The 24,127-nt window shown below is 35.3% G+C and overlaps 1 protein-coding gene and 1 long non-coding RNA gene across 3 annotated transcripts; one reads left to right on the top strand and one right to left on the bottom strand.

Annotated features, from left to right (window-relative positions):
• Positions 1-5,005: 5,005 nt before the first annotated feature.
• LOC121731520 (dnaJ homolog subfamily C member 7) lies at positions 5,006-17,333 on the bottom strand. The gene is made up of 8 exons (XM_042120978.1): positions 17,156-17,333; positions 16,480-16,730; positions 15,638-15,836; positions 15,411-15,549; positions 12,767-12,884; positions 8,529-8,946; positions 7,301-7,479; positions 5,006-5,143 (listed from the first exon to the last, which is right to left on the bottom strand). Exons 1-8 carry the CDS (start codon positions 17,221-17,223, stop codon positions 5,019-5,021), a joined length of 1,497 nt encoding a protein of 498 aa, XP_041976912.1. The 5' UTR covers positions 17,224-17,333; the 3' UTR covers positions 5,006-5,018.
• Positions 17,334-19,636: 2,303 nt separating this feature from the next.
• LOC121731563 lies at positions 19,637-21,996 on the top strand. 2 transcript variants are annotated; one of them, XR_006036253.1, is made up of 3 exons: positions 19,637-20,015; positions 20,952-21,140; positions 21,559-21,996. It is a non-coding gene; the product is annotated as an uncharacterized LOC121731563 (long non-coding RNA). The 2 variants fall into 2 exon arrangements; XR_006036252.1 differs by lacking the exon at positions 19,637-20,015 and having other exon boundaries at positions 20,868-21,140.
• Positions 21,997-24,127: the final 2,131 nt, after the last annotated feature.

Genomic DNA, 24,127 nt, shown 5'->3' with positions numbered 1-24,127 from the left:
CTTGGGTACGAGTACATTGCCCGCAGACTCCGACTTAGATTTAGTTTTTAGGGTTCCGAACACAAAGGGTAAAAACGGGACCCTATTACTAAGACTTCGTTGTCTGTCCGTCTGTCTGTCTGTCTCCAGGCCGTAACTCAAGAACCGCTATAGGTAGCTAGACTTCTGAAAATTTCACATATTGTTTATAAGCTACATGACCAATTTGGTTAGTCGAATAGTGAATTCCACTGCTCGGAAAATAATTTCTAGGTACTTACATATTTTAGATTTGATGGTATTGGGAGTAAACTTACAACCAAGCGTTCTCCGGAAGATAAGGTAATTGCATACAAAAATAAAAATAAAGAAAAATCAAATTAAGTAATTGAATTAAAACCTAAATTAGGTTCGACACATCACGCGGCATGCTTCTATAATCTAGATTCTTGGGTACCTACCGTTTATAATATTATAGTTACTATAAATTGTCTTCATGCAATAAATACTTTTGATTTATATGGCCTTTTCTTTTAAATCCTATTTTTTCAGTCAGAATCACAGGTCAGAATAAATTACAATACGGCATGATAATAATTAATAGGTAATACAATAAAAAATCGGCCAAGTACGAGTCGGACTTTCGGACTTTGTCGGACGAGGTGAACGAAGGTACCGAGAGCAAAAATAGGCCAAAATTTTGTTTTTTGTATGAGAGCCCCCCTTAAATGTTTATTTTATTTTAATATTATTTTTTTATATTAAAGTACACGTATATAACAAACGACTTTGTAATAAATTCAAGTACCTACCTCTTTTTCCGAGTCTTGTCATTATTGATAAGCAAAAAAGGCCGAAATTTTTTTTATTTTATTGTCAGTATTTCTGGTATAGCGGCAACACAATTTGTGACAATTTCAGAAGTTTAGCTATAGCGGTTCTTGAGACACAGCCTGGAGACAGACAGACAGATGGACTTTGGATCGGGCACTGACCTCCATTATGCCAGTACGCTGGACTGATGATACCCTTTGAAATGACAGCTATTTTTTGTGCCTATTTGAAGCGGAATCAGCTCTCCGATTATTAGGGATAGGGATTAGGGACTAAATTTGACGTAAAAATGACGTTTGAAAGTCGCCATATTTGCGCTGATAGCAGTAATACTCCCAGTATTTGGAACTAATACTAGTTATGTACAACTGTCTTTTCTATTATCGATGAAATGTTTCCAGATTCAGATAATGTCGACCATTAGGACAAAAATATTAAATTGAATAATATAAACGCTACATATTTGTATTAAAGATTACAGAATTCCTCTCCGTAATTTAGATAGGCGTAATAAATTAACAACGATTTCATACGTAGATAACAAGAAGTAGCAGTACCTATCTATAATTCATTTATTTTTACCTATTAGCACTACAAAAAACTAAAAACAAAACTGAAGATAAGCTTCTAACGAAAACTTTGTTGTACTGTATTTTCTAATTTCATTTCTAATATTATCAAAGTAGTGCTACAGTGTATCGTATTAAAGCTGAATAAGTGTTCTGTGTGATTAGACCCTAACTAATCTCATCATATAATATTATAAAGCGGACTTAGGTGTTATTTTTGACAACCAACTCTCCTGGAAACCGCACATCAACGCAGTCAGTAGCACGCTATTCCGTGCAAGTGGATCTCTTCGTCTCTTCGGTAATTTTCTTCCAATAAAAACTAAAATTGCATTGGTTCATACATTGCTTATGCCAATATTGGATTACGCATGGATTACGCAGACATCTGTCTCATTGATATTACCGAAGAGCTTTTAAATAAACTTGAGAGACTGCAGAATGTTTGCATCAGATTTGTCTATGGCCTGCGGAAATACGATCATGTCACAAAATTTCGGAGGAAGCTTCGTTGGCTTCCTATTCGCTTGCGTCAAGACTGTCTCGTCCTCTCCCTTTTGTACAACGTCCTTTTTGTTCCATCCTCCCCGTCCTACCTTAAAAACCGCTTTAAATTTTTGCATGATACTCACCAGCTAACATTACGCTCTTCAAGCAATCTCACTCTCGAGATCCCTCTGCACTCTACTTCTTTATATTCTAAATCTTTCGCTGTTCGTGCTGCTACTCTTTGGAATACTTTGCCTCTGGGTATTCGACGAGCCGGTTAAATAAATATTTTTAAACATAAACCTCATTTTCTTAATATGCACTAGCCTATTTCTGTCACATCTCTGCTTTATCATCAATAATAATTATAGTTAACTGCCAACATAAATAGACCTGGTTTTAGTAATACAGTAATAGTTTTAGAATTTGTCTTAGTTTTAGTAATATAAGCACTAGTATTAGTTTAGTTTGCGCACCTACACGATTTTTATATCATTCCAATTTTCTATCGTATCTACAAAAGGTTGACTGGTAGAGATTGCTTAGTAGCAATAAGTTCGCCTTTTGTACATCAATTAGTAATATTCATTATTGTATTTTTCGTATTATGTAAGTACTGTATTTTGGTGTGCAATAGAGTTATATTATTACTATTATTATAAAGCGTAAGAGTTTGTTTGTTTGAACGCTCTAATCTCAGGAACTGCTGGTCCAAATTGAACAATTATTTCAGTGTTAGACAGCAGTTATATATTTTATCACGCTGAGACTAATAGGAGCTAAAAAATAGAGGAAAATGTGGAAAAAGCGGGGGAATATATAACGTGAAGGTTTAGATAGGCTATTTTTGTAGACCAATTTCTCGGCGTAATTAGATATTTACGTGGGAGAAGCCGCGCGGAAAGTCTAGTAATAATATAAAAGTTCCCTATTTATTTATGGATCTAACAAGCCAATTTTTATCGATTTACTTTATCTCATTTGATTTTCGCCATTTTGGCGCTGATTGCAGAAATGCGAGGGAAATTAACTAATTGGATAATGCGATCCATAAATAAATATGGAGAAGAAGAGAAGAAGAAGAACAACGTTTGAATACATTTTTTATTGGGGTGGAGTAGGTAAGGTATTTATAAATAATAAAAATATATGTGCGATACTTTAACATTCTATTTTATTAGTTACCGTTACACAGTTACAGTCTGTCTAGGAAGAGTAGACGCTGAAATAATTTTTCCAAACATAATCACGATCAAATGGTAGTTTTGCGCCTTGTATTTTCACAGAGAACGTTTGTACACTTCAAATAGTAACGGCAAGCGGTAGTAGCAATTTTCGGACGCCAACCAGGCTTTTCAATTTTTTTCAACCATAATTCAATCTTCCTTCGTCAGACGGAAACCTGTCAATTATTTTAAGAGCATAATATGTATTTGATAATAAAAATCGGTTATCGGAGATTTCAATACAATTATTATAGATATGGTTTTATCGACAGAAAACCCCAGCACTATTGAATTTTATTGTTTATCAAAAATCGGTAAAACAAACATTTATGTGGTGAATACGGTACTTATAATAAGATTAGTGCCACATTTTTTAGTGCCTATATTATCAATAAAAGTTTAATATCGTACAAATGAGCTATTAAAATCACTTACTTGTGAAATGTAACCCACATCCCCTTTTGTACCGTGTTTTACATAACATACACCCTTTCATAGTTTAACTATGAACTACCACCACTTATTTATATATTATTTAATCGCGTAAAACCTTTTAAAACACTTTAAAAACACGAAAACAATTCGAACGATTAAGCCATAGAGATTAAAATACATACAAGGTTACCAATGGTTACGTCAAATTTAGTTCTCTACCCTAATAATGGGGGCGCTAATTCCGCTTCAAATGGCACAAAAAAAAGTGGGTATCATAGATCCAGCGTACTTGTATAATGGAGATCAGTGGGATGGGGGCTATGTGGCACATAAGGAATTCCACAGAAACCGTATTTTTTTTCGAAAAAAAGTGCCTTTAGCATAATATATCTTTCCTCGTGGTCTACTCTTTAACTCTGTCAAGTTAGTTCGAGATTAGCGCTTCCAAACTCTTCAGCTTTATAATATTATTGTAGATTTTGTTGCATGGAGGACCATAAAATTACTTAATTAAAAACTTAACGAACTTCTTTTGGTTTATCTACGAACGTATACGTTCGTAGATAACTTAAAGAAAGTTCGTGAATTATAATTTACATTGGAAACCCAGATCTATTTAATATACTCATTTTTCTAACTTTGAAACCTACAAAAGGTTTGCAACATCTGAATAAAAAAATCGCTTACCTGCCATTTTCAGGTTAAAACTTTGTAAAACTACTCAAAATCAACTCAAACAACGTTTCAATTAAATAAATCAAGTTATTATTAACTTGATTTATTTAATTGAACTCAAACAACCAACACGTAAAAACCAAGAAAAACAGTAAACACGGCTCACGTGTCACGAGAAAATTGTATGCCGTCACGACTGAAAGTCTAAGTTAAAGGTGTGCCGCAATGAATCGGTTAAAAAAACAAAGCACCTATAATAAAATTGTTTATTTTCGCGAGTTTAGTATTATTATAATAATCATTAAACATTATAATCTATTTTCTAACATTTATAAGTTCCACAACTCCAAATTCTATTGTTGAGCTAAGTCATTATGAATTAAACAAAACCAATAAGTGCATCTAACCGTTCGGAAAAGACAACATTAGAGTATAGACTATAGATAGACTATAGACAATATTAGTTTTACACACGAATACTTAACCAAATCAGTCAAAACTAAAGTACCTCGTGTCGACTATTGTTATCGACACTTCAATAGTCCAATTATCTATCGGAATATTGTTTGTACTCAAATAATATTGGATATATCCCAAAACCTACGACCAAGGCAAGAAAATTTTAACTGGATTGTCTCAATAACACAAAGCAACTACTACTTAACAATATTATTTTTGGTTTATTTAGGTAATTTGTGAATATAGAGTACATTATGTTAAGAATGGAATGATGGCCATATATTGTTAAAATGTTAAAAGTATTTCTATTTGAAACACATTACATCTGCTACTAGGTAAGGTTTGGGGATATTTAGCCGAAGCGGAAACTGAAGGACGAGACGTCGGGGCCGCAGCGGCCGCCCGCGCCGAATATGTCGCCGCCGAAGTCGAACGTCTGCCGGAGATTGAAGTGGCCAAACATGCTCGGATCGATATCTGAAACATACCGAAATCGTTTATATAATAAACAAATAGGCTACTTGACCTACTTTTTTTCTTAATGCTAATTTTCAATTACATAAAATTCTTACTGCCGCACTCAGAGTGGAACATTAATTACTTAAATGTAATTAATTCAAAATTTTGACATAAGCCCCATACATTATCTGTCAAACTCTTCATTTAATTGAAGGTTAATCATGACTTACTGCCGTACTCAGAGACATTAAGTTATGATTAACCTTCAATTAAATGAAGAGTTTGACAGATAATGTATGGGGCTTATGACAAAATTTTGAATTCATTACATTCAAGTAATTAATGTTCCACTCTGAGTGCGGCAGTTAATGTCTCTGAGTACGGCGGTTAATCATTCATTTTCACCAAAAAAACTAATTATATTTTAAACAGCAGAACCCCATAAAAATATTAATTTTATTTTGTTTTTAGTATTTGTTGTTATAACGGCTACAGATATACATATAATCTGTGAAAATTTTAACTCTCTAGCTATTACCGTTCTTGAGTTACAGCCTGGAGACAGACAGACAGACAAATAGACGGACAGACAACGAAGTCTTAGTAATAGGGTCCCGTTTTTACCCTTTGGGTACGGAACCATAAAAACGAACATAGCACCTCCCCCATTTTGAAAGTCGGTTAAAATTGTAGATATGTGTTATTCTGATGTATCCTACTTCCTACTAATCCTACTAATATTATAAAGGCGAAAGTTTGTTTGGATGTATAGATGTATGGATGTATGGATGTTTGTTACCCTTTCACGCAAAAACTACTAAACGGATTTTAATGAAACTTTATAATAATATAGCTTATACATCAGAATAACACATAGGCTACAATTTTAACCGACTTTTAAAATGGGGGAGGTGTTATGTTCGTTTTCTTATGTTTAACGATTACTCCGCCGTTTGTTAACCGATTTTCAAAATTTTTCTTCTGGTATCATCCCAATTTGGTATTATATTAAGTGGTGATCTGATGAAGGATCCATAAGTAATCGAGGGAACTCCTCACAATTCCATCCCAATTTGGTATTATATTAAGTGGTGATCTGATGAAGGATCCATAAGTAATCGAGGGAACTCCTCACAATTTATAGGGAAACATGTGGTGACTTCGGTTTCGTGAGAAGTATTCTAAGCATATACTACCAACAAGCAAGATTTTGCACCGAGGTATACCTGGTATATCGTGATTCGGAAGGTGCTGAGAGAGCTCCTGATTCTTTATAGATACAAGTTTGGGAGTTTCAGCATTGTTTTAAGAACGGAAAGCATATGCTACTATGCAAATTACATTCATCATCAACATCAACATCACTACCATATTACACCATGTTATTGGTACTTTTCATAGTCTTTTAGATCGAGACTCGAGAATACCTACCTAATATTATAAACCTGAAGAGTATGTTTGCTTGAACGCGTTAATCTCAGGAACTACAGGACCGATTTAAAAACTTATTTCAGTGTTAGATATCTCATTTATCGAGTGGGTGTGAAAATGTGGGAAAAACAGGGGAAATATTAGAAATTACAAACTACTGGAGCAATTTTTATGGCAATATTTGGCACAGATATAGAGTAGACCAAGTGAAGGGAGTAGGGACATAAGAGCTATTTTTATGGAAAAATGTACGGTTTCCGTAAAATTCCTAATTTACGCGAGCGAAGCCGTGCGGGACATCTAGTAAGCTATAATCTATATTATTGTATTGTTTCATTAAAATCCGTTCAGTAGTTTTTGCGTGAAAGAGTAACAAATATCCATACATACATCCAAACTTTCGCCTTTATAATATTAGTAGGATCAACAGTTTGTGGAAGTTGATATTAGATGGCAAAATGCAGTCATCATGACATTTCGGCGACAATCGAACTGAACTTCCGTCGCGTATAATGTGTTGTTATACAAAACATTACTGCTGAATCGCTGCCGAACTTTACGCTCGACGGAAGTTCGGCTCGCGACCGAATTTCGGCATAGTGTGTCATCGGTAATTTAAAATATAATTGCGGGCGTAATCATGCGGAATTAACGGCCGCGTAACTTCGGCCTAGTGTGTTTAGACACTTAGTTTTGTTACAACCTGTATATGTTTGTCGTCAAATACAAACAGCAGCCACTCACCGCTCATGCCCGCTCCGTCGTCGTCGAAGTCGTGTCCGTGGTCGTATCGTGCGCGTTTCTTGGGATCGCTGAGCACGCCGTACGCCTCGCCCACCTCCTTGAACCGGCGCTCCTGCTCCCGCCGCTCGAGCTCCGGGGCTCCCGCGTGACGATCCGGGTGATGGACTAAAGCGCGTTTTCTAAAAAAAATTACTATCAATTAAAGTTTATGCAATGATATATTTTATAGCCACACTGCAAACAATATTGACTACAAAATAATACATACCATTAACAAATCATCTAAAACAAAGTAATTTTGACATAATCAGCAGCAGCAGCCTCGCGAGGCAAATCCTCGGGTGGTCAAACGTGCCTCAACAGAGGCAAACACACGCGCTGCCTCGCCCGAGTGTGCCGCGGCCCGAGCCCATCGTCGTCGGTTTTTGTCGATGCTCAAAGGCGCCTCGGTACGTTTGCCGCGCTCACTCAAGGCGGTAGTGTTTTGCCTCGCTTATTTGTTGCGTGTTAGTTATGCGTTTTAAGTTAAACTGAGCGTCCTTGCCGACTAAGCCTTACGGTGGCTCGGCCATTCCGCGCGAGGCAGCCTCGGATTAGAAAACTTACAAACCGCTTCGCGCAATGTGTACAGCGGCAAATGCTCGAGGCTGCCTCAAGAGGCCGCTCGCTTGGTTAGTATGCGGCTGTTCACTGTATTCTTAGCCGGAATAAAATATTATAGTGGTAAAAACTACTGAAAAATCTCACGCGATAACGCGTTATCAGTATAGTTTTATGTGACTATATTCTGGACATTTATTTTCTACTAGCTGTTGCCCGCGACTTCGTCCGCGTCAACATAGTATAATAACAAAGCTGGATAGTCCGCTACCAAATATTACGAAAAAAGTAAAATATAATCTCCTCCTTTTTGGAAGTCGGTTAAAAAGTAGCCTAAGTTACACCTTACTACATCAGCTATCTACCAAAAAAAGTCCCGGCAAAATAGCTCCAGCCGTGTCAGAGATTAGCCGGAACAAACAGACAGACAGACAGACATACAGACAAAAATTGTAAAAAATTTTGTTTTGGTGTATGTACCGTATATACATTCATATGCATGTAGTAAAAAACGGTTCTTTCAATATTACAAACAGACACTCCAATTTTATTTATAGGTATAGATGTATAGATGTATAGATTGCAGACTTTAAATGTATACAAAAGCTATGAACAAAGAGCACCATACCTGTATGCTTTCTTGATATCATCTTCAGAGGCTGTCTTGTCTACTCCAAGAATTTTGTAGTAATCTTTGCGTTTCGATTTTTTGAGAGCTATCTTAGCCTCATGAAGCAAATGTTTGTGTTCTTTGCTCTTGTCGATTTTGTTCAATTTTTCGTAGTCCTTTACAGCTTCTTCATACTCTCCTAGTTCTGTGTAGCATTTGGCACGTCGTAGAAGCGCTTTGATGTAGTTTTCGTCAAGTTCCAGGGCAGCTGTACAGGCATCGGCTGCTTCCTTCGTTTGATTCAATTTGGAACACACTGTGGCTTTGTTGTAGTATAGTTTCGCATTTACCTTTTTGTTGTTGTTGTCAATACTCAGAGCCTCATTATACAATTTCAAAGCTTGCTGCCACTGACCCATTTTGAAAGCCTCATTTCCTGTAATAAGGGTATAATACTGAGTAATTTTAACACTAGTCACTGTAGACAATAGCTAGGATATAAATATATTTAAAAAATCATGGGGCTTATGTTAATCCATGTTGTTGTCTTTGTTGTAACATGTTTTTTCTAGCGTTTGAAAAGCAGCATAATGGTGTAGAAGCAAGGAGTAAATAATTCTATTAACAAGCTAAAAGCCAAGCTTGGTCCTCACCAAGCTTGGCTCGCATCGTCACACCTTGACTGACTAGTGATAAGTGATAACACATTTACATATAAAAAACCTTGACTGACAGATGATACCACGCACTACATTTTTTATAAAGTCTGGAAATTTAAATTATTAATCGGCAATACTTTATTTGATGTGTCAGTTGAATTTCGGTAAATTTTGAAATTTGCGAAATCAAATCGATAAAAAAGGGCGGGCATCTTAGTGATCGAAGCGGCCATCTTAAATCGCCGGCACCACTGAAATGTCAGTACGAAATCGATAATTTCGATTGCAATTCCTTTACGAAGTGATTCGATATTTTTAAATTATCGATTAATTTTTGTTAGGTAACTTACCTACTATTGTCAATAGGCATGATGACTATTTTTTTTTCTTATCGGTAATTGAAAAACACTTAAAAAATTGAAACATCGTTGAAAGAATGACTCTGATAGCTTTAAAATTCACCAAGATTCAAATATCTCATAAAAAAGACCTGCCCGAAACGCTCCATACAAAGTGCTACGAAAGTATGACGTCAGTCTTTCGTAGTTTGTACGCATCGGTAGACAACTTTGTTCGACAGGTATATTAAATATTGCGTTTATGAAAGTGGTTTCATAACAAAAGTTGCTTTTAATTGCATAAGTTATCAAATTGTATACAAATATAATTGTAAAAAAATTCGACTTGAATATCCAACTTTGAAGGCGCATAACAAAAAAAATACAAATGCTATCAAGCTGAATTTTTGGGAACACATCTTTTTTACCGTAATTTCTTTATTTTATTAACAAAATTCGCAAATCTTTGACCTTGTCATCATCCCTATTATAATATGTCACGCATATCATCATAAAACGCACAAACTATAGATGTCCCGCGCGGCTTCGCCCGCGTAAATTAGGAATTTTACGGAAACCGTACATTTTTCCATTTAAAATAGCTTCCCTACTCCCTTCACTTGGTCTACTCTATATCTGTGCCAAATATTGCCATAAAAATTGCACCAGTAGTTTGTAATATTTCCCCCGTTTTTCCCACATTCTCCTGAGTTTCTTCGGAAGTATTGGTCTTAGCGTGATAATATATAATAGCCTTACTCGATAAATGAGCTATATAACACTGAAATAAGTTTTTAAATCGGACCTGTAGTTCCTGAGATTAACGCGTTCAAGCAAACATACTCTTCAGGTTTATAATATTAGGTAGGTAAAGGTATAGATTTTTTTATTATCGCTTGACAAACTCGAGTCTTGAGCTCAAAGACTATGAAAAGTACCAATGACAGGGTCATTATAGGCTCATATTAAGTCATAACCATGGGACGATGCTGGTGAGTGGTTAATACCACTTCTTATAGAAAGACTTTTGGGCAAGCGTTAGCGCGATGTAGGAGACGCACGCAATCGAAAAAAATCGAAAATAGAATGTAAGATAATTCTTACATTCTATTTTCGATTTTTTTCGATTGTTATTTCTCTTTGACGTTATTTAATAAATCAGTACTTTATCTATGCAGTGACGTAACCTTAAACCTATCAATGATAAATAGTTTATGGGTAAAGTTGTGTAATTGGGGGGCTAAATAAGCTTTAAAATTTAGCATAAAATATAAAGTTTCATATAAAAAAATGAAATACTTATTGTGTGCACACTGCACAGCTGTATTGATTTAAGGGGTACCAGGGTTTTTTTATAAAAGCTTTTGACACCAATTTTGTTGACATCGCGCGCAACTGAAGTCCACGCGGACGAAGTCGCGGGCAAATAGTTTTCTATGTAATTAGTTCACAGTACGCTCACCGCGGCGCTTCAAATCGGCACAAGATAAGAAATAGCTGTCATTTTGTACGGCATAACCAGTCCAGTGTATATAGAGGTCAGTGAGCTTAAAGGTCATAAAATTAAATTAAGAATTTAAAAAAAAAAAACCCCGCCAAACAACTTTAAAAAGTAATGAAATAATATATTTGTTTTTTTTTTTAAGTTTAATGAAATAAATGTCCCCCGACACACCTTGACAACAATTATGGACTAAAATATCACTTTACACTTAGGAATTATTTAAACTTAAAGTCAATAAAATATATTATTTCATTACTTTTTAAAGTTGTTTGGCGGGGGTTTTTTTAAATTTCTTAATTGATTCTTGTGTTGGTTATAGTGCAGAATGATTCATATCAACAGGATCATAATATTAGATATATCCCAATGAATACCATCTAGGAGTGTCCTTTTGGATGAGGCCGTCAATATGAGTCCAAACATGAAACCTCCACTTTGGGTTCATAATATGGAGCTCGGCTCCTATAGAATCCAGGTAATGCTACAGCAGCAGCATGCAAAAATTTATTGGTTATCTACGTCTTACTAGTTGTCGCAATTAAAATGAGCCCAAACACGAAACCATTTCTACGAAAAGTTGGTGAGGAGTTGGGTATCCTATTGATTACCAGGTGATGCTGCAGAACCAGATCAACTTTCCATTAATGTGTAAATATTCATAAATGGATCATTTAAAATCACGAACTAGAATGCAATAAAGCCCACCAAACGACTGCAAGTTGCTAATCGGTCCTTCACGAACCAGATGAACCGCGATTTTTCAGCACGGAGCAGGCTGATGATGATGAACTATAGCTAAGAACACTCTCAATTAAGTTAGCTTTCAAACAAAAAAAACTAGATCAAAATCGGTCCACCCGTTTGGATGCTACGATGCCACAGACAGACAGACAGACAGACCGACAGACTGACACGTCAAACTTATAACACCCCTCTATTTTGTCGGGGGTTAAAAATAAAAGTATTAATTTGTGACAACTCTTTTACCATTTATCGAAGAAGGCTATAGGCTATATTTTATCATGTTAAGACTAATAGGAACGAAGAAATAGAGGAAAATGTGGAAAAAACAGGGACAATTATTTGAAAGGGCTAACTTGAACGCACTAATCTCAGTAAATACTGGTCCGATTTGAAAAATTATTTCAGTGTTAGATAGCCCATTTATTGATATAGGTTATATTTTATCACGCTAAGACTAATAGGAGAATGTGGAAAAAACGGGGGAAATTATTTGAACAGGCTTATCTCGCGAACTACTGGAGCAATTTTTATATTATTTGGCACAGATAAGAAGTAGACCACGTGAAGGATCATAGGCTATCGATTTTAATCATTTTTTCAGTGGCTATATATTTTAGACCCGTGCGACGCTGGGGCGGGTCGCTAGTATGATTTAAATGAATATTTTCGAAGATATTACAGATTAAAAATTGCGAGACGTAGCTTTTGCGGCAGTACCGACCAATGTGGGCCACAGCCGTAGTAATGAATATAATTAAAAACTACTGAATCGACTTTAATCATTTCTTCAGTGAGTGTTATACCCGTGCGAAGCCGGGGCAGGTCGCTAGTCTACAATATAAATAAAAATTACTATGTTAAAGCACAAATCAATAGGCGTGATAGTTTTTCCGTAAAGTGTATTACAAAATGTAAACATTGTTGGATATACTAGATAAGAGAGATTAAGAGTAGAGGATTACTGTGTAACCACTAACCCTCAAAGTAGAAATAAAATTAGGGTGTTCATACCTTCCTCCTTTTTCTGCTTTAGTAGCTTTGCCCTCTTATATGTTTCCATGGCCTTCTTGTGATCAGGTGCAAGCCTTAGAACTTGTTGGAAATGTTTGAATGCTTGTTCATCTTTGTCCTAAAATTCCATATCAAAGTAATAAACAAAGTTAGAAATAGTAATCTTATAAAAAATACAATGTCATACCACCTTACCCACTTTCTAGAGCAGTGTTTTTCAACTTTTTTTAATATGTGACCACATTATTATGGTATAAAAAGATATTTCGCGACCACCCTTTGCTTTTTTATCATGCATGTATGTTTATGTTAAAATTCTTCTGTCTACTTTATATACCTTTTTTTTCAATTCTTAGCCCAATAGCGCACTAGCGGCTAGGCCGCAGCGGCCAGGTCACGGTGTCCATCGAGATAGATACGTTAGTATGAAACCGCCATAGATCACGCGCACCTGGCCGCAGTGTGGCCAGCGGCCACACCACACTCTCGATGGCCGCCGCGACCTGGCCGTTGCGGTCTAGCCGCTAGTGCGCTATTGGCCATAGGCCGGGCGCGCACTAGCGGCTAGGCTGGAGCGGCCAGTGCGCCTAGCATGCTCCAACGAGAAAATTTCATCTATATGTTTTCTCGATGTTTGATGGTTTGTCTCTTCATCTCTATTGATCCTAACATGACATGCATTTTTTCTCGTGTAGATCTGTCGTCAAAATTAGCGAACGCTAACATGTTAACATATTTTTATCGAGTTTTGCGAAATTTTGACATTTGAGAAGAGTTAAGTTTCAACGAGATATCTCGAGAGTGAGATATCTCGTTAGTCATGAGACGCATGCTAGACGCACTGCCGTGCTAGCATACGCCAACGAGATATCTCACTCTACACGTTTTCTCGATGTTAACTGGTTTATCTCTTCATCTCTATTGACCCTAACATGACATACATTTTTTCTCGTACGTCTGTCGTCAAAATTAGAGATAATTTTGTTCATTTTTTATGTGTGCTATTTTTGTCTATATACTAATGAACAATATACGAACGAGAAATTTATCTCTCGAGTCTCGACGTACGCATGTTAGCGAAAAAGAGATATATATCGGTATCGACAATATCACTACGCTCGAGAGTGAGATATCCACGAGATATCTCGTTGGCGCCCAAGCAGCAAAACAGTCGAATAAGGATTTTTTTACTCAGCCTTTAATCGTATAAGAGCCGGGTAACCGTTCATAAAACACCCATTTATCGTATAATAGCGGTTATCTCGACTATTTGGCAATATTTGCTAATGTGTGCTTTAAGGACGTCGAATAAACGTTTACAGCACTATGTTTTAGCCCTTTTACTCCACCTTTTAGCAGATGCTGAATGAATATAGCTAAAATACTCGTTATTCGATCGTTTGATCTATAACAGTCGTATAATAGCTGTAGAATAGATGATTCGCTGAATTGGGTGCTTTTATACAGCCGTTACTCAGCTCTTTTATGTTTCTATAAAAGCTCTATAAACGCAATCGAATTGCTTATGGCAACATTGCTGCTTTTACTGCACGCTTATAGACTAACTCTTATAGTAGAATTAAAAACGTTCGTATAGGAACTGTAGTGTAATTAAGAGCTGTTATACGATATTTACGAAGCGAACCCTAAATCCTGTTATCATGGCGACACCTTGTGCTATAAATGTGGTGACCAGCACTCTTACTCGACTTTTAATGGAATAAGTTAGCTGTAACTGCAACTAGATTATCAATATGGACAATGGCAGTAAAAAAATATATTTTAAGTATATTTAATTATATTAATTAGTCTTCAAATTTAAGAAAATAGGCAGCGCATGAATGTTTATGTAAAAATGCCTTTGGGTTTATCAATAAAACTTGTTGCGCATGATGTTTTGGAGTAGCTACACGAACAGAAAAAATAATCACATATTGATTTCTCAAAAACTTGATAATATAAATAAGGATTGAGATGTAGTTTAATAACTATAATTGTTTTACATTAAATTTATGTAGCACACAAGCTCGCACTCTTTACAGCACTAATTTGTCGAGTAAAAGCATTCTATTCGCTGTTATAGAACTAAAAAGGAGAATAAAAGCAATTTGTCTGCTATTATAGCACACTTTATCTGTATAATAGCAAATCAATTGCGTTTATTGAACTAAATATCCTATATACGCATTTTGGTTGCTCTTAAAACACTCTTAGTGTTTTCTACCACTTTTACTCAAATCTTACAGCATTTTTTTGTTGCTTACTCAGCGCTTATTCCACTTTAATAGGACTTTAGTCTGAATAATTTGCGCCTTTTTCGCGTCGAGTAAACGTTTACAGCACTTTTACTCGACTGTTTTAAGAACTTTTATAGAACTTAAAGCGAAAACAAGAACGTGCTCTCGACCATTATAGCACGTCCATTTGCTGCTTGGGCGTATGCTAGGAGGGCTTGTGGCGGCGGCCATCGAGATAGAAAAGTATTCTCGACATTTGGTGACAGAAGCTTCGTGACTCACAAGTCACAGGTTGACAAGCACTGTTCTAGAGGTATAAAGCAAGCAGCAATAGGCGAAAAGTGTAGTATTAAAAAAAAAGTTAAATCTTAAAAAGAATAGTCTTTAAAAAATAAAAATTATCTTACCTCGAAATACAGACATAAGCCCCTAACAAATATAGCTTCTGTTTCCATACTGTCAAATCTTAAAATATCATTTGCAATCTCTTGAGCTTCTTGACATCTCCCAAGCATAGCCAAGCTTTCAGCTTTAATCAATTTATCTCTATAACAATATCAGCCAAATTATTATTGTCCTTAAAATATATACACATTATACAAAAAAAAAAGTAATAAAAAAAAAAAGACCTTACTTTGTACTTGATGGGCTGTATTCAAGGCAACGGTCCATGCAGAACACAACTCTTCTGTAGTCAGCAGTTTCCAGGGCTTTTTGTGCATCCTCATGTAACTTTTTTAATGATTCAAGAGCACGTTTCTCATTTGCTGCACAATCTGCTCCACCTAGCTCACTAGCATGTTTCACTGCTTGCTCCACACCAGACAAGTCACCTGTTAATTAAATATATAATGTAGAAAAAAAAGCGTGTTTCATGTAAGTGTTACATAATTCTTAAATTAAAATAGTTACCATTGAAGGTTATTGTGGTATCTTATCACACTTTTTTGTGACAGAAAAACCACAAAAAGTGGTTTTTTGGTATATTTTTTCATCATTTTTATGTTGCATTTTAGTCCCACAGACATAGATCAAGATAGATACCGCATGTCCCTCCGTTTGTATAAAAACGAGCATGCCACTTTTTTCCTACCTACTGTGAGTTGACGTACCGATGATAAGAAATGTGTCCATTATCTAGCCAACGTTTCTATTCAAATTTCTACAGCTCAATACTGCACAATTACGTATTTAGGCATTTGTAAGATTGAGATTGACGTCTGATTCCGATAGCAGACTTTCAAAAGACTTGTCATTTGGGAACACAATATGGCAAACAATGAATGTCATCCAAATAGGACACATGCAGTATCTATCTTGATCTATGTCTGTGGGTAGTCCCGTTAATTACTATCAAAACAAAAAAAAACTTCTTTTAAATTTTTTTAAATTACTAAAGTGATGACCAACACTATTACGAACAGATTTTGGTTTAAATTCTGAAAAAAGTGCTATGGAAAGTTGGCTAATACATACCTAAAGCTAAATAACATTTGGCCATTCTTATATAGCCTTTTGTGAATGTAGGATCCAGAGCAACTGCTTTCAAAGCATCGTCTAATGCTTTTTTGTACATGCCTAACATCATATAGCAGGCAGAGCGGTTTCCATAGTATGCAGCATTCTCTGGTGCCAATTTTATAGCGTCATCATATAAAACCAATGCACCTTTGTAATTTTTAAATTTGTAAAGCTGGTTCCCGCTTTCTTTTTTCTCCTCTGCAAGCCTTAATTAATATTCCCAACATGTTATTATCTTTCACAACTCATTTTAAATAAAAGTTTTCATATTTAGTTTCGAAGTCACAATATTTATGTATTTTCATATTTTTTTTTACTGTTGTGTAGGTAGTTACTGTTGTGACTTTTGTATGAATCAAAGCACAATAAAGAGATATTAATATTATGATGAAATATTGTATTAAAATATGAAATCGAGTTGAAATAATTAGTATTTCTACGATGATCTCATTAGAAATTTTAATACTTACCTACTAAAATGTTGTAAAGTATGTCAACAATGAATGTCATCCAAATAGGTCAATCAGGAAGTAGGTAGTACCGTACGTTGACTTGAAAGTATAATGAAAAACCTTTTCAAATCCCTAGTTTCAATGTAAGTGCTAATCGATTTAAAGTTGATGCCTCTTACCTTTCAGCACTTTTTGGGACTAAATCGTCAATAGTCAGGTCGAGGTCCACTACATCAGGCTCTGCCATTGTGCTGTTGGTCTTAGGGTAGAATTTGAAACTGAATAACGCTAATTCAGCTAAAACACTACAATCTTAAACCAAATGGCTATAAAATACAAATGAAAGAGGAACACAATTTTTTTTTTTTTTTTTTTTTTTTCTATTTTGGCAACTTGACACAAAGAATGCGTATTGTGCCACAGACAGGGTAAAAAGGTAAGGAACGGCGGAAGGAAAAAAAGGAAACGGAATTTGGAAGAAAGTTAATTAAAACAGTGTGGTAAATAATTAAATTCTACAATAAACTAAATGACATATAACTTATTCTAAATATTAATATTATTTAATGTTAAGTAATTAGATATACAATTATATACATATTTATCATTGGAAGCAAGTAGTATATTTACAGAAGTAGGAAATGGAATAGGGATTAAAGATAGTTTATTATACAGTTGGGAATGATCATGGAGGGAACACGATAGGATAATGTGGTTTAAGTCACCTACTTCTCCACAGTCACATAAATCATCATCTTTAACGCCAATTCTCCTAAGATGCGTTGGAATGCACATATGACCCAGTCTCATCCGAATAATTGATGTTGTTATATTTTTAGAGAGGAATATTTTAGAAAACCAGGGCTTAGTAGGGATCTCTGGTTGAATTTTACGATACTGTATAGCTTTTGTTTGGCTACTCAAGGCCCACGACTTATTCCAAGATTTCAATAGGGAACTCCGTGCCAGAGCAGCCAAATCATGCGCATAATTATTAAAAGGGAACAAATCACCACTGAAAACAGCCTCTTTTGCCAATTTGTCGGCAATTTCATTGCCAACAATTCCGCAATGGCTCGGTATCCATATAAATGTTATTGAAAAGCCTTGAAGTTTACATTGATATAGAAGGTTTCTAACTTGGACAATAATTGGATAACAATTTTTTGATTTAAAAGGAAATTTAATCAGGGATTGTAGAGAGCTTAAAGAATCTGTAAATATTAGTGTCTCTTTAAGCCTGCCAAGTAAAATATACTCAACAGCCTTAAAAAGGCCGTAACACTCTCCTGTAAAAACAGATGTTTCAGGCGGAAACTTTACTTTTTGTACAATTTTATATTGTAAATGGTAGACACCAACTCCAACACAACTATCTGTAGAATCCTTAGATGCATCTGTATACATGTGGTGGTAACCCTGCCAATTGTTATTCGTGATGTACTTAAATATATTGTTAGCAAAATATGTATCTGATTTTTGAATGCCAATGTCAAGTCTAATATCTGGCACAAGCGTTAGAGCTTCATATACTGAATCAAATAACGGAAAAGTTTGAGAACGAAAAGTGGGGGCGTCAATTACTAAGAATTTCCGATAACTAGTAAGAAGTAAGGGATGAGATTTATGATGCCAGTATTTATTATTACTATGACATAGTTGAAATAAAGTTCTAAGTTTTGGAATTAAGGGATGATTTTTAAATTGATAACAACGAACAAAATATTTATCCGCCAGATATTGTCGACGGAGTTGAAGAGGAGGTTCGCAACATTCCAACTGAAGTGCGTTTATTGGAGATGATCTCATAGCTCCGCAGATTATACGCAAGGCTTTCGCTTGTATTTTGTCCATTTTTTGTAAACCAGTTACGCTACACGGCTCCAAAAGAAAAGTGCCATAATCTAGGACACTCCTAATTATTGCATTATAAATTAATTTCATAGTAAATGGATGTGATCCCCACCAGACACCAGATAAACACCTTAACATATTTAGAAGCCGCTCACATTTGGAACAGATGTAATCGATGTGTGCGTTGCCATTTAATTTTCCATCTAAATATAGCCCTAAAAATTTGACTTTGTCTTTAACGGGAATTGGCACTCCATCATAAATAATAGTAATAGGAGGAGGCATACGCATACGGGTAAATAAGACGATGGAACTTTTATTGATGGACAAGTCTAAGCCATGCTTGTCCATCCAAGATTTTAACTGTTTCAAAGCGCTAATAAGATCTTTACATGCAATATTTATCGAACTATTGATTACATAAATAGCCTTGTCATCTGCATATTGAAGTAATTTTATGATACTTAAATCTAGACAATTTTCTAAGTCGGAAAGGCATTCCTCAGGGGTCAGTCTTAAGTCCACTACTTTACGATATATACACATATATCGTAAAGTAGTGGACTTAAGACTGACCCCTGAGGAATGCCTTTTCGAACAGTTCTAGTTTCCAAAGAGTTATTTAAAATTATTATTCTTTCTATTAAAATATTAATAATGAAATTTACTAAAATTAAGGGCAAACCAAATTGAATTAGCTTTTCCTTTAGGATACTTATAATAATATTATCATATGCAGAATTTATATCCAAAAAAGATGCAACAACAGATTTATTTTCTGTGAATGCTGTGCGTATATCTGTGGTTAATATAGCAATATTATCTATGGTACCTCTACCTTTGCGGAATCCAAACTGTGTATTCGAAAGGAGGTTATGTTTTTCTACAAACCATTCTAGTCTGTTTTTAGCTAAATGTTCCGCAATCTTTAATAAAACAGAGGATAGAACAATGGGGCGATATGATGTAGCCAAAGAAGGGGGTTTGTTGGGTTTTGGTACTGGAATAACTTTTTGTTTTCTCCATGAAGTGGGTAAATTACCAGTTATTAAAATTTGGTTTATTAACTTGAGGTAGTATTGTAAAATTTCCTCATCAGCATGTTGAAAGAAAGAATATGGAATGCCATCTAATCCGGGAGAAGAATCTTTTAAGTTTTGTACTACCCCTTTTAACTCTTCTATTGTAAAAAGCGAATTTAGGTCTTCAAAATTTACATTTTGTAAAGGAGGAGGAGGTTCAATAGAAATAGTGGGAGGAGCTAAATTATCCAGAAACTCAGAAGCTAAAGAGTCAGATATAGGATGAGATGGGGTAGTGAATGCAGATCTATACCGTCTTATGTTTTTCCATACTATAGTAGGATGAATACCTGGATTTAATGATAAGCAAAAATTTCTCCAACTAAGTAACTTCTTTTTCCTGAATAATTTCTTAGTATCCTTAACACAATCAAGATATAGCTGATAGTTGGCTATGTTTGGATTTGTATTATATTGTTTTTCAATCTCTTTCCTATTCTTAATGGCAACTGTGCATTCTTGATCCCACCAAGGTGGAGATGGTGTATGATGACAGCTTTTATAAATGCTGCAGTCAAAGCCTCAGCACATAGTGACTCATTTTCTGATGATATTTCAGGAAGAAAAGATAACTGATTCCTGAGTGAAGTTTGAAATTTATCCCAGTTAGAATTATTGTTAATATGATACTTTATTGATTCAGACTGATTCGATTTACTTTTATCTTTACCTGGAAATGATAGAATTATAGGAAAGTGATCACTTCCATGACTTGACTGTAACACATTCCAATGAAAAACAGATGATAGATTTGGTGAACATATTGACAAATCTGGTGCACTACAACCTTCATGAGGAGCAGTGCGCCGAGTAGGTTGGCCGGAATTGAGAATACACAGTTTATTATAATCTATTAAATCTAAAACTTCGTAACCCCATTGATTGTCTTTGTGACTCCCCCATGACTGATGCTGTGCATTGAAGTCTCCTAGAATGACTACTGGTTGTGGTAATTGGCTAATAATACTTTTTATTTCAGAGAAGATGTAATATGAAGGATGAGGTATATACAGTGAAACAAAACATATGTTATTTACAGATGCAGCAATGATTGAAAAATCAGAGTGATGTGATGGAAGAGGAATGTGATGAAATGATTGATGGTGTTTGATGAGCATGGCTGTACCACCATACCCATCTGATCTGTCTTCCCTGAGACAAGTGTAGCCAGAAATCCTGAAAAGTGATTCCGGCTTGAGCCATGTCTCTTGTAAGGAAAGAACAATAGGTTTGTATTTATTAATTAAAAAAATAATTTCGTGTTTTTTACTAACCACACTGCGGCAATTCCACTGGACTACGTTGTCCATTGTTGGAAGTGGTATTAATTTGTGATTCAGTGGTGAATATGGCAGCGTTGGACGGTGATAAAGATGATAATGATGTAATCAGTTTGTTTAATGCTAAAATTGTTTCTTGTATCGAATCCATGTTAATACCGGGAGCTGGATATGCAGATCCATTATCTCCTAATGGAGGATTATAATCTTTTATTAAGCTATTATGTATTTGTCTGTCATACCCATTTTGTTGTTTCTGTGGCAATTTTGGTTGTTTGAAAACAGTTTTTTTATATGACCGTTGTATTAAATTCAAATTCTGTTTATTATTATTGTTGTTGAAAAATGATTTTTGTGTATTTACAGGTGATGATGATGAAGAAGTAGATGATATTAACACGTCAGAATATAATTTTGAAATGGGAGGATGTAACTTAGAAGCTTCTGAGTAGGATAGACAATTGTGAGCCATTGACTCCTTAATTGATTTTTGGCGTTGGAATTCTGGGCATTTTTTATCAGTTGCAATGTGCGAACCGTGGCAAATACAACAGTAAATAGACTCCTCTTCAACTGAGCAACTATCACCAGCATGCCCTTGGCCACACCTAAAGCATCTAGGTGTTGACCGACATTGGTTTTTGACATGTCCGTATCTACAGCAATTGAAGCACTGTATTGTAGGGAAAATATATAAATCTACAGGAAGTGCATTATAGCACATGAAGACTCTCTTTGGTAGCGTCTGTCCGTCAAATGTTATTACCACAGATTCGGTGTTATTAAATTGAGCGGTTCCATTCACTATTGTTTTTTTCTTTAACCTCCTAATTTTTAGTATTTCACCACATCCAATTGGTAAAGTAATGTTATTTATAACATCATCATCGGACCAATCAGCAGGTATGCCTCTAACTAATCCTATTCTACTTACCTGAAATGATGGTATAAAAGATTTAAATTGTTCTGAATTGAATTGAGGGTTACTTATAAAACTATTGGCTTCATTATATGAAGAAAAGGCTACAGATAATCGGTTTCTGGCTATTTTCTTAATACTACCATCTACAATATTTTTAATGTTATTTGTTTTCAAGTAATGGCCAAACACTATAGGGTGAAAGTTTATGTTTTCATTAGGTGACTTTGGTACCTTTTGTATATGGACAATATACGGAGAGGAGTCTGTATCTTTATACAGCATCCTACCGATCCGTGAATCTAAGCCCTGGGATTTTTGAGTTGTATTCACATTTGGTTGAGTTTCAAGGATAATGTCTTGTTTAGGAATATTGTGGTTTTCGGTATCGCTAAGACACATGCAATTAATATCAGGCTTGGCCTTTTTCGGGTCTTTTTTTATTTTTTTCTGGCACTTTTTGCAACGCTTCCTAGGAATCGCTGGACGTTTTCTGGTATTTACAGAGCATGAGGTGTCGGTGTCCATGCTCGAATCGTTTGATATAGTAACATAATGACCAACGGGGGGACCAGGTCCCCCCGGGTCGGGCTCCTCCATAATATTCTTATGAACTACTATATAAATAAAAACTTACCAAATAAAATTAATATGTACAAAAACTAAGAAAATTAAAACTAAAACTACACTATTTAATTAACTAATTATAAATATAAAAATAATTTTAAAATTTTCCGAAAAAATACCGCGTCCGCCCTTTGCGAGTTCCCGCGCTTTTTTTTTCAAAACACAATTTTAATTTGTAATCAAATAAAAATTTTGGTAGTCCTCTTTCTTTTTTTACGAGATAAGGGCATAGACCATAGTCCATAGACTACATGCGGTTGTCAAATGTCAACAGCAAAAACGGGTTTGCAAATTGCGGCAATTGGCAAATATACTAGTAATCGGTGGTTTGCCCCCGTTTGCGGCTTTGCGTTTATATTGGTAGAATATTAATAACCATTGAAATTTGAAATTTGAATATTCGTTATCGTGCAAAAGTAAAGGAAAGTGATGCAATATCCAGAAACGTGCTATTTTGTGTTCCCTCCAAAACATGGAGTAGTAAAGCGTCTACCACTTTACTGAATCGTCAATCGACTGACTTGAGTTCTTGACTGTATATATTGACTTTTACTTAGACTTTGACTAGAATTTAGACCTGACAATATAGAAAAACAATGCTGAAAATTTTATTTTAGAATATTATATTTTTCCGCCATATAATATTTTATACTCGACACTGGCCATGGTTATATAGCCGAAGTGCCATAAGAAAGAAGAAAAAAAAGACACTTCATTGACATTTTATTGACAGATAAGCAAGGAACAGCATATACTTGACACTGGCAGAATGTTGCTAAAAAGCGATTGTTTGCCATAAATAAGAAGAGAAAAAAAAAGCGCGGGAAACCTCGGAGTAGGCGGGAGTGTTTTCTCGGAAAAATTTTTGCAAAATTATTAAAAATAGGATAAGGAGGGTTAAAGTTGTAAATTATTAAGTATTTTTATTATTTATTACTTGTATAAATAAATTTAGTGTAGTTAGCTGTATATAATTGGTAAGTTTTTTTTTCTTGTATATATTAGTAGGTCCTGTTGTATAAATTGTAAAAATTAATCTATTTTGGGTGGTTCAATGAATGAGCCGCCCGACCCTACGTCGGGGCCGGGCCCGGGGCCCGGTCCTGATGTAGGCCTGAATGTAACTATTACGACGGATATGGACTATGAACATGATATGAGTGGGAGCCGCAAACGGCCGAAAACAACTTTCAAACAAGACTTTTTAACAGATAATATAGTATCGAATACGCCAACAAAACTATCGGAATCTATTGATTCGCAAATTATTAAACCTCGTATGTACACTAATACTGATAGTTACCCATATGTTGTACACGTTCAAAGGATAACAACATCTTTACAGGATGGTACCACTCTGCACCCCCTTATTTTAGGCAAATTTTTTAA

This window comes from Aricia agestis, chromosome 1 (assembly GCF_905147365.1).
Source record: "Aricia agestis chromosome 1, ilAriAges1.1, whole genome shotgun sequence".
NCBI lineage: Eukaryota > Metazoa > Arthropoda > Insecta > Lepidoptera > Lycaenidae > Aricia > Aricia agestis.
Note: the sequence above shows the minus strand (reverse complement) of the source record. Positions and strands in the feature narration are given on the sequence as shown.